Below are 11,770 nucleotides of genomic sequence, written 5' to 3'. Positions count from 1 at the left end.
CAATATTTAACAAATAAAATAAACTAGATATTATATATTCAACTGAAACCATCGCATGTACATATAGTACTTATCTTTATTTGGAAACAAGCATAAACATTTATTGAGTTTTGCTGAAATATATATAATATGCAAATGAAAACTCCATTCACTTCTAAAACTTGCTCAAATATTTTGAGTAAATTTTATTCTGACTCTTACTGGAATCACACAAATCACGCCCTTGTCTTCTTTGAAAATTAAAAGACACAATTCAATTAATTATTGAGATTTGTGGCTTCAATCCTAGTTATTGGACAAGAAGGGTTTCACAAAATCAGAATCCACATTGAGAGCCACTTCTAGCACTTGAGGAGACATGGCCTCCCATATTGACGGCTTCCCTGCTAACTCTTCAAACACAGGCCTGCAAATAATTCAATTGACATGAATATGATAATAATTGGAAAATATTAATATCTGAGGAACTGTATAGTTCATAATTTGTACATAATAGAACTTGCTATTAATTATATATATAATTGAGAAAGATATTTGAAGTCATTTAATGAAGTTTTTTAGTGAATGACATATCCAAAGAGCTAATTGTTAATAGATATGCTGCGTGATTCATATAACCAATGTGATGTTCTTATTATACTACCTCCAGTCCTAATTATAAAAGCCAGTTGACTAATTTGAAGAGAGTAAGGAAGTAAGTTGAGTTAGTTATTTGTCCTAAATAGGTGTTGTTTTTCCTAAAATATTCTTACTAATCAAGTGTATTGACTAGAACTATTATTATTAGAAGGGCCACTTTGAAAAAAAATACATATAAATATGAGAGACAAAGTGGGTTGGGTTCTTATATTTATGACCAAAATAAAAATCAATTAACAGGGTGTTATATTAAGGACCAAAGATAGTATATGTTTTGAATTTTCAAATGCGACATGTGTTTTTATAAAAGAGGAAAACTGTTTGGAACTGTGGTTGGATCTTTCAAGGCTTTCTTTGGTTTCGCGATTTAATAGTAGAAAAAGCAGCTTATTTAGCTCACAAGTATATTTTGGGGAAAAAAAATTTTAGTTATTTGGGTGAGTTTTTGACCCATCCTACTTATAGACCAAAAGGTGGATTGTGAAACATAATTATCGAAGTATTTAGATAGAATCAAAACCATGATTTTAAAAGCGTTTTTATACGAAGTAAAGATGTAGAGAAATTTATCTTGATTTGCGGAAAAGTGCTTTTCAGAAACACTTCTGATACTTCCCAAACATCAAGCATATAAGATCTAAAAGCAACTTTTCAATTATGATTTACGTGATATGAGATAAGCATGTGAGGGGAGCTTTGTATTGGCACTACAAGAAAATGTTGAGTTAGCAGCGGAACATTTCTAGCGGTTCAAGCAAAACCGCTAGAAACTCCAACATTTCTAGCGGTTTTAAGAAAAACCGCTGCAAATTAGCGACGCTTTGACCATTGCCCGCATATTTCTAGCGGTTATAACCTAATCGCTAGAAATTCAGAGCTAGAAAATTTCCCGGGGTTTGGCGGGAACTTGGCGCCAAAATTGTAGTGTTTATTTTCTAGCGGTTCGGGCCAATAAACCGCTAGATTAGGAACATTTCTAGCGGTTAACACATGAACCGCTAGAAACTTTTTAATTTCCCGAGGAGTTTTTATGTGACCGTTGCAATGCAGAGAAACCGAGAGAGAGTAATTTCTAGCGGTTTGCGCTAGTAATTTCTTTTTACATGAACCGCTAGAAATTTCTGTAAATTCCCGAGGTGCGGTAAATGGGTTGGTGACCGTTAGGCTTTATAGCGATTTTTCCCAAACCGCTAGAAATTTCTAGCGGTTTCTACATAAACCGGTAGAAATGCTCGGCCTATATATACCCCCCTTCACTTTCACTTCTTCAATCGTTCAGGAAGCGAAGCTCTGCTGAATTTTCTCCACAAAATATATCCGAGTTCTGGTTTAGTTGCAAATCCTTATTTTCAGGTAGAAGTAGTAATTTATTGATAGATAATTTTTATTTTTATGTTTTATTTTATTTAATTTATTATGTTGTGGCTTATAAATAATTTTTCTTTTTATTTTATTTATAAATAATTACTATCTGTTGTTATTAGGATGAGTCGTCGGCCAGGGAAGGAGCCAGTTGATCCTGAGAGAGCTGGACCCAGTGAGGATCATCATGATGCTGGTGAGCCATTCCCCAGCATTCATGACTACGATCTCAGCGAGGAGGATATCCTCAGTTTTATGGAGCAGGATGATATTGAGCGGACTGAGGAGGCTCATTTTACTGGGGATGAGCAACCTCATGCTGATGCTGATGCTGCTAACGAAGAGGAGGAGGAGGAGCAGGATCAGGGGAATGAGAACCCCCAGGCTGCGCAGCGTCCTGCTCCCAGACGTCAGGCTGGTTTTGAGGTGGAATTTGTCGGTAAGTATTTATTTAACTTTTTTAAATTTTGATAAGTATTTAATTTATATAGAAATTGAATTAATTCATTGATATATAATTTATTTCTTAATTAAATTTTGCAGACACTGAGGGGAACAGGTCCTATAGGAGGCTGACAGCCAGAGAGCTGTCGATGATGACGAGCAGACGAGTGGTTGTGCCGCTCAATGAGTTGGGCCAACCGATGAAAAAAGGTGGCCAGTTGTACAACAAGTACGTGCGCCTCCTTGGTCAGCAGTGGACGCTGTTCCCCATCTACGTGCAGGACTGGAAGAAGATCACCTCAGAGAAGAAGCAGCAAGGTTGGGAAATGATGAAGGTAATATAAAATTGTTATTTATAATTTTTTTAATTTAAATAAATGATTATATATTTTTTTCAAATAATTTAATTGTTTGATTATAATTTTTTATTTATTTAATTTGTTTGTTATTTATAATATTTTTAAAAGTAGTTAAATGAATATATATTTTTTATTTAAATTATTTAAAAGTAGTTAAATGAAAATAATTTGTTATTGATTTCATTAATTTATTACTTATAATAATTTTAAATTTAGTTGAGTAAAAATATTTTTTCATTTAAATTACTTAATTGTTTAATTATTATTTGTTTTTGATATAATTTATATTTTATTTATAATATTTTTAAATTAGTTAAAAACTAAATATTTTTATTGAAATTGTTTAATTGTTTGTTTATAATTTGTTATTTAGTTAATTTATTATTTTAATCATAGAGTAAATTTATTCTGGGGGAGGAGTTGAGGGCTGACACGATCAAGAGGCTTGGGATGGCATGGAAGAACAGGAGGGCCGACCTATGGAGGGAGAAGAAAGGTGACGGGACGAGGCCCCTCCAGGAGATACTGGCAGATGTACCTGGTGGAGTCCCAGAGCAAGACTGGTCCAGTTACGTCTATTTTAGGATGACGGCTGACCAGATGGTATGATAATATTGTATTAATTATAATTTCTTTATTTTTTATCCGACTTGACTGATTTAATTTAATTTTTTTACATTTTGCTTCAGGCTCTTTCTAGGAGAAATGCTGGGAGCGTCAGGCATCAGACGATACGTCATAGGACTGGATGCAGGAGCTTTGCGATAACTTATGACGAGATTGTGAGTACTTGAAATAAATTTATTAAATATGTATATGTATTTAATTTGTAACTAATTATTTCTTTGGTTTCATTTACAGAGGGAAAAGATACGGCAGGAGAGGGGATACACGGCCACTTATGGCGAGATGTGGCCGATGGTGTATAGACCTCGAGACGGGCGTGCGTTGGATGAGGTTGAGGAGATAGCAGTAAGTAATAAATTAAATATTAATATAATATCACAGTGTAAATATCATTATATTATAATTAACTTCTTTATATTAATTTTGGTAGGCACGGATGACTCAGGTCGATACTGAGTTGCGTGAGTCTCAGGGGTCTGCCTTGGACCCCACCGCCTCACTTTTAGCGGGTCGTGGCCGGCCGTAGCACCCTGGTCGAGTTAGCGGGCTTGGGCTTGGACCTACACCGACTAGGTTGCCCCACTCAAGTGGCGCTGGCCCTTCATATACTGCCAGGAGCTCTCAGGCAAGTGCGAGAGCGAAGCGGCCGGGTTCCTCATCCTCAAAGGAGTTGCGAGAGGAGCTCAAACAAGAGTTAGAGGCCAGCATCGAGGCCAGGGTGGGGGCCAGGATCGAGGAGCGTGATTGTCAGCTGCAGGAGCGTGATGCTCAGTTCCAAGAGCAGCTTGACCAGCTCTTGGCAGCTGCTACGACTATGCGTCATGTGGTGGTCAGTATGGCTCCAAACATCTCAATTCCAGAGATCCCCGACCTACGCCTGCTACCAGTCCCGCCCCTACCCCCCCATCCGCCATTCCAGTCCTAGCAGGTTGAGCGGCCTGCCCACCCCCAGCCGGAGGATCCAGCGGAGGATGATCACGATGATGCTGCTTCTACCCCTCACCCATGATTTATCTTGCTTTCATTGTATCGGATTTTATTAGAATTTTGATTTTATGATTTTACTCAGAATTTAGATATTTATTTAAATTTTATATTTATTTGTTTACTTTATTTATTTATTTCTATAATTTTATTTATGTCAAGTATTAATTAATATTGAAATATTTATTTATTTATTACAACATGAACATTACAATTTATTAAACACGTTAAACATGTTAATTAACCAAAATAATTCTATAATTAAATATTAATTTAATAAATATTTATTTTTGTAATGTTATTAATTTATTGCGCAGTATTTATATTTAATATTTAAAAATAATATAATTTCTAGCGGTTAATAAACCGCAAGAAAATCAAGGCGAAATATTTCTAGCGGTTCTAAAATCGCTAGAAAATTCAACCTAATCTCATCTGGTTTTGAAACAACCGAAACTTTTCTAGCGGTTACAAAACCGCTAGAAAATTATAAATAACCGCTAGAAATGTCAAAACCGTTGGAAATAAAATTCCCGTTAAAACCGCTAGAAATTTCTATCGGTTTGTAACTGATATTTTGAATTTCTAGCGGTTAATAACCGCTAGAAAATGAAAATTTCCGTTAAAACCGCTACAAATTTGTAGCGGTTTTGTAACCGCTACAAAAAAATGACCGTTCCACTTCGTTGGCAGCCTCCTTTATAAGCTGAAGCACTTCAACTGAATTCCATTTTAACTTCTCTTTGAGCTTCCTGTGTCATATTTTCACGAAATTTGAGCAATATTAGTGATGGATAATTCGTGGATCAACTTGTACCGGTCGACTCCGCAATACTTGGCTGGTCTAAACTATTTCTTGGATTTTGCTTTCGCCAATGCTGCCGTAAATGGTAAGATTCAGTGTCCCTGTCCTAAATGTAATTTCAAAAAGTAGCATCCTAAAGATATTGTTAGAGAACATTTAATCTTTAAGCCCTTTCCGCGAGAGTATGTATTTTGGCAACTACATGGGGAACGGCTAGATATGGGTGCTGAGTCAGTTCCAGTAATTTCACGGATGGGAGTTCGAGTGGATGAAGCCGATGCCGTGAATGATGCTGTGCGTGATGCTTTTGGTGTTCACGAAAGCCCGAATCCCAATGAAGATGAAGTAGAGGGACCTCAACCGGAGTTTCTAAGAAACGAAACTGCTCGGGAATTTTTTGACCTCATGACCGAAGCTGACAAGCCTCTTTATTTTGGGTGCACAAAGTATTCAAAGTTGTCATTCTTGGTGAGGCTGTATCACATCAAATGCTTGTGCGGTATGACTGACAAGGCAATGTCCATGTTGCTAGAATTACTGGGAGATGCTTTCCCCTAAGCTGAATTCCCTCCATCTTTTTACGAAGCAAAAAAGATTATTAACAAGTTTGGCTTGAACTATAAGAAGATAGATGCATGCCCAAACGACTGTATGCTATACTGGGGAGATGATGCCAACAAAGAGATTTGTACGAGATGCAAGACGTCACGCTATAAGTCGGTACGGAAGGATAAGAAGCAAAAGAAGAAACCGGCCAAAATTCTCAGGTACAAATTATTACAGTGTGTTACTTGTTCCGTCTCTAAATATTCGATATTTGAAATTCTTAAAACTATTGATTATGTCATCAATTTTTTTAAATTGAGTCGATATTTAGTATTTAAATATTCGGTATTTTAAATTTTTAATATATTATTTTCTTAGATACTTTCCTTTGAAACCACGGTTGCAAAGAATGTATATATCATCAAAAATGGCTCAGCACATGAGGTGGCATGCGACTGAGGAAAATCTAGATGGTAGGTTAAGGCACCCACGAGACTCGGAGGCGTGGAAAGCATTTGATGCGAAATTTCCAGACTTTGCCAATGATCCTAGAAATGTACGTCTTGCATTGGCAACCGATGGTTTCAATCCCTTCGGAAACATGAGCACAAGTTACAGTATCTGGCCGGTGGTGTTAATTCTATACAATTCACCACCTTGGATGTGCATGAAGCAGAGCTTTTTTTTGCTTTCCATGATCATTCCTGGCAAGAAAGCACCAGGAAATGATATTGACGTATACCTACAACCGTTGATACACGAATTGATCGACCTATGGACGAATGATGTTGAGGCATATGACTTACATGACAAGCAACTATTCAATCTCCGTGCAGCCTTGATGTGGACAATAAGTGATTTTCCCGGTTTGGGAACTTTGTCTGGCTAGAATGTGCATACTGGGTTGGCCTGTCCTGAGTGCAATTTTGATTCTGTGCCATGTCGCCTTCCACACAGTCGCAAGTGGTGCTTCATAGGACATCGACGGTTTCTTGATTCCAAGCACAGACTTAGATTGCAACGGATTCGCTTTGATGGGAAATAGGAGAAGAGAGATCCTCCTGTTACTTTGTCTGGTATGGATATTTTGCGGCAGTTAGAAGATGTTAATGTCGAGTTTGGTAAGAGTGTGGATCCCGAACGATTGGGACGACGATCTCGTGGGACATCTGATACGCAACCTATGCAATGGCGGAAGAGAAGCATATTTTTCACTCTTCTTTATTGGGAATCTAATTTGCTACGACACAGTTTGGATGTTATGCACATTGAAAAAAATGTGTGCGATAATGTGCTATATACGTTGATCAATGAAGCTGGAAAGTCCAAAGACCATCTCGCAGCTAGAAAAGATTTACGGGCCTGGGGAATTCGTGAAGAGGCTTGGCCTGATGAAAACGACAAGTTTCAACCAGCTAAATTCACCTTGACAAAGCAGAACAAGGATATCTTCCTCTCGACGTTGAAGAACGTAAAAGTACCAGATGGATATTCTAGCAACATCTCAAGGTGTATCGATCTGCAGGCTCGAAAGGTTACTAGGTTGAAAAGTCATGACTCTCATGTTCTTATGCAACAGTTACTTCCATTGGCCTTGAAAAACACACTTCCTTCTGATGTATCAGTGGTTTTAGTAGAATTATGTTCATTTTTCAAGAAGTTGTGTGTGAAGGTCTTGATAGCGAAAGAGCTTGATCAGCTGCAAAATAAAATTATTCTTACACTTTGTCACTTGGAGATGATATTTCCTCCATCATTCTTTACTGTTATGGTTCACTTGACTGTCCACCTTGTTCGAGAAGCAAAGGTTGCTGGCCCAGTTCACTATCGATAGATGTACCCTATAGAGAGGTACTAGAGTATCTTTTATTCTCGCCTCTTTAAATTTCATATTGTTCTTTCATTTACTCGTAATTATTAATGCAATTTTAACTTATAGGTACTTGGAAAAATTAAAATCATATGTTAGGAATAAGGCATGGCCTGAGGGGTCAATAGCAGAAGGTTATTCCGAAGATGAGGTCCTAACTTTCTGTTCAAGGTACTTTGATGACATGGAGACATCTTTTAACCGCTCGCGTCGCGTAGATGATTCTCCTCCTGGTCCTTCCACGTCAACTTTATTTCCTCCTGTTGGGAAACCAGTTGGAGGATATGAATTCTTCAGACTCACTCCTACAGAGAAACTCCAGGCACACAGACACGTTTTGATAAATTGCAGCCAAGTTGAACCCTTCATGCAGTAAGTATATATATCATATAAGCTCACTAGCTTTTACACTTTATATTTGTTTCTTACTGACTCTTCTAACAAATTACACTTTACTGTAGTGAGTTTAGGAGTTACCTCAGGCGTCAGCTACGGGGGCATGCGCGTTCTGCTGACATTGATAAAAGAGTCCACAAAGAGTTTCCCAGTTGGTTTACACGTCGAATACGTAATGACAACAGCCCATACACAGATGAATTCAAAGCTCTTTTTCTCGGTCCGTTAGACCATGCACGAAGGTTTACCGCGTGCAATGTCGACGGCTTCAAGTTCTGTACGGTTGGACGTGATCAGGGATTGCTCACACAAAACTCTGGAGTTTGCGGGACATTCGGAACGAGATGTTATGCTAGCAGTAGTGATGGCGATATGCGCTTTGGAGGCGTCACTTACTATGGAAAGCTAATTGACATTATTGAGTTGAGTTACCAGCTTTTCACTGTGACACTGTTCAAGTGCTCCTGGGCAAATACGACAACTTCACAGGGACTCGCTACTGACCATTTGGGCATCACCTCAGTTAATTTCTCTAAACTTATTCATACGGGGGCATCTGAAGATGATGAGCCATATATCCTTGCTTCTGAGGCACACCAAATTTACTATGTCGAGGAGGAGAAACATAAAGACTGGAATATGGTCGTTCACCTCAAGCCACGGGATCTTTATGATATGGGTGATGGTGACATTATTTACGACAGTGAACCCTTCCAACCCTCGAATTTCAAAGACTTCTTTCCTCAAGGAGATGATGATTTGCCAATTATCAGGTACACGTCTTTTCTTAAATTATTTAAATAATTAACTACTAATTACTAATTTTTTCCAAATACATTATAAATTTAACAAATTTTTTTAAAATGTGTCCTTTCAGGCCGGATGATAATGGAGAATAGCAGCATCCAAAATTTTTATTATTAAAAAAATTTTCCGTCTATAAATACATATGTATAAATTAAAATTCGTACAGATTTTTTAAAAATAAAAAAAATTTATAGCGGTTACATAACCGCTACAAATACATATGTATAAATTAAAATTTATTATACAGAATTCTAATTTGTAGCGGTTATTAACCGCTACAAATACATATGTATAAATTAAAATTCGTACAGATTTTTTTTTAAAAAAATTGTAGCGGTTACATAACCGCTACAAATTTATTATACAAAATTATAATTTGTAGCGGTTATTAACCGCTACAAATATAACCGCTACAAAATACTAGCGGTTAGGTATACGCTAGAAAATGACTAACAGCTACAAAATGCAATAAAACGCTACAAAAACACCGCTACAAATGTGTCGCTGATCTCTATAAATATCATATCTTCTCTACATTCATTTACTCCATCTCTTTTCTTTCCTCTCCTATTCTTCTTCATAATTCTCTCTTTTTTTCTTACTCTCTCATATGGTGGTTTCTTTCTCTTTACTGTATGGTAAGTGAATTTTATTTTATAATTCATTGTATCTTTTATTTGTTTTTACTTAAAATTTACTAACATATTTATTTCTCCTTTTCTTTCAGATTTTTCTTCTTCACACTTGTCATACCCTCCTCAACTGATTCAAATACTCCTCAACTTAACACTATAGGTTCAATATTACAAACTATCTCATCTTCAATTCAACTATCTTATTAAATATTCAATTCAATTATCTTATTAAATTAAATTCACTTCTTTTGACACACTCATAATTTAATTACATATTGTTTATTACAAAATTTAAATATATAAAATGTAACATATTACTAATTATACAAATTAACAAAAATTCTTCAACATAATTTATTTAATGGTTTGTAAAATTATAATATGAAAAACCACAAATTTTTTTTCTGGCACGGTAAAAATTTCTAGCGGTTCAAAACCGCTACAAATATTTCATGAAATTTAAATTTTGCGCCAAAATTTCTAGCGGTTCAAACCGTTAGAAAATTTTTTTGGCGCCATTCCAAAAATTTAATTGGCGGGAAAATTTAATTTCCCAGAAATTTCTAGCGGTTCTATAACCGCTAGAAATTTTGGCACGCTAATGAAATTATTTAATTCTCGGCAAAATGAGATTTGACTTAGAATGTTTCTAGCAGTTATAAAACCGCTAGAAATTTTTTTCCTTTAAGCATTTTCTAGCGGTTATGAACCGCTAGAAATTCTCTAGCGTTTTGACCATGCTGTGTAGCGGTTGCCGTAACCGCTAGAAATTTTTTCTTGCGCCTGGTTTTCTAGCGGTTTTGTTAACCGCTACAAATGTTATTTGTTGCGGTTAGAACCGCTAGAAATGTGTCACTTTAACCACTATAATTGACATATTTTTTTTGTAGTGTGGCTTACATAAAAGTGTTTATAAGTACTTATTATCACAAGCAAATCCAAACAGGTCATCGTTCACTTTAGTATTAGAAGAGATGAACTCACTTTTTTGTTGTGACGATAGAGTAGAACTCCATTCCATCTTCGCCAGCAATCTGTGCAGCCACAAACAACTTAGGCACAACAGTTAAATGACCAGCTTCAACTTTATATTCCAACACAAGCTTGCCTTTCAACCCCACAATCTCAATCTTCCCGCTTCCTCTAGCAACATAAATCAATTGAACTGCAGGGTTGGTTAGATATTGTGGTGCCTTAACAGCATTAGGTTCAAGCTTCACTCTGATCACACTCAGCCCAACATCTCCAACAAAAGGGAAATCTAAGTCAGTCAAAGTTTTGACCAACCCTCCATTATTTTTGATCCCATGGTCTGGTTCTGCAGAATCAATGTTGTATACCATCTGTTTGGTCTTGTCCATCTGGGGTTCTGGCATTTTGTGTTGGCCTTTCTGAAGCTTAATGATCAAAGCTCCTTGTTGGCTCTTTGTGAGTTTGTTTGCTTCTTTGTTGTTCAAATTGTAAGCTTTGGTTATGACCTCAGAGGAAAAGCCGCCCATAATTCCTTGAGTTCCACTAAGAAAGAAGTAAGTGAACTGCCCAGGAACATAAGCCTGAGATGTTTCACCCAGAAACTCTATGATCAGTTCAGAATCTCCATTGTTGAACCACCATGAGAGTGCTCCCAAAGGTACTGGGATTACATCTCCTTTCTTCAGCCCCAAAACGACCTCTTTATCAGCGTTTGGGAGCACCATCCCAGCTACGCCATCAGTTCCTGCGTTCAAGATCAAAACTTTAAGGTTAACATATTGATATAAAAGGGTGAATGCTTATATATACAGATACAAAGTTCTTAAGCTACCTCGGAGGACATAGCCAATTTTGGAAGAATCTGCATAGTGAGGGAGAGCAAAGCCTTGAGGTTGAAGAACAAATCGACTAGCACCAACGCTGTTGCTAGCCAGAGCAGGTACCTGAGAAGGTGGCCATAAGTAGTAAGATCCACCATCTCCTTCAAACATGGGTACCGCCTTCTGGGGTGTTAAGTCCATCTCCATTTGCTTTCTCTAATTGGTTTCCGCCAAACGAGAAAAATTTAAACACTTTCAGTGAAAATGTATAGAGACAATGAATATTCTTTCTAACTGTTTCTCTTAATAACTCTTTATCAGGAACATAAAGTCACAGAGAGAGAGTGAGAGAGAGAAGAGAAGAAGAAGAGGAAGAGGGAGAGGTACCTTGTTTTGGAGGAAAAATGGCAGTGAGAGGTACAAGTTATGGGTTTTTATTACAGAGCCAAAGGCGAGTGCTTTATAGATAGAGCCATGCACAGGCCTTTTTTTTTTTCTTTGAA

At 37.0% G+C, this 11,770-nt stretch overlaps 1 protein-coding gene across 1 annotated transcript; it reads right to left on the bottom strand.

Annotated features, from left to right (window-relative positions):
• Positions 1 to 10: 10 nt before the first annotated feature.
• LOC114712861 (cocosin 1-like) lies at positions 11 to 11,497 on the bottom strand. The gene is made up of 3 exons (XM_028897426.1): positions 11,279 to 11,497; positions 10,459 to 11,191; positions 11 to 406 (listed from the first exon to the last, which is right to left on the bottom strand). The coding sequence occupies exons 1-3, from the start codon at positions 11,472 to 11,474 to the stop codon at positions 286 to 288; spliced, it is 1,050 nt and encodes a 349-aa protein (XP_028753259.1). The 5' UTR covers positions 11,475 to 11,497; the 3' UTR covers positions 11 to 285.
• Between the last annotated feature and the right edge of the window lie 273 nt (positions 11,498 to 11,770).

The sequence above is a fragment of the Neltuma alba genome, unplaced genomic scaffold (genome assembly GCF_004799145.2).
Source record: "Neltuma alba isolate B1F8T4 unplaced genomic scaffold, ASM479914v2 tig00011398_pilon, whole genome shotgun sequence".
Classification (NCBI taxonomy): Eukaryota; Viridiplantae; Streptophyta; class Magnoliopsida; order Fabales; family Fabaceae; genus Neltuma; species Neltuma alba.
This window is presented reverse-complemented; position numbering and strand designations above follow the sequence as displayed.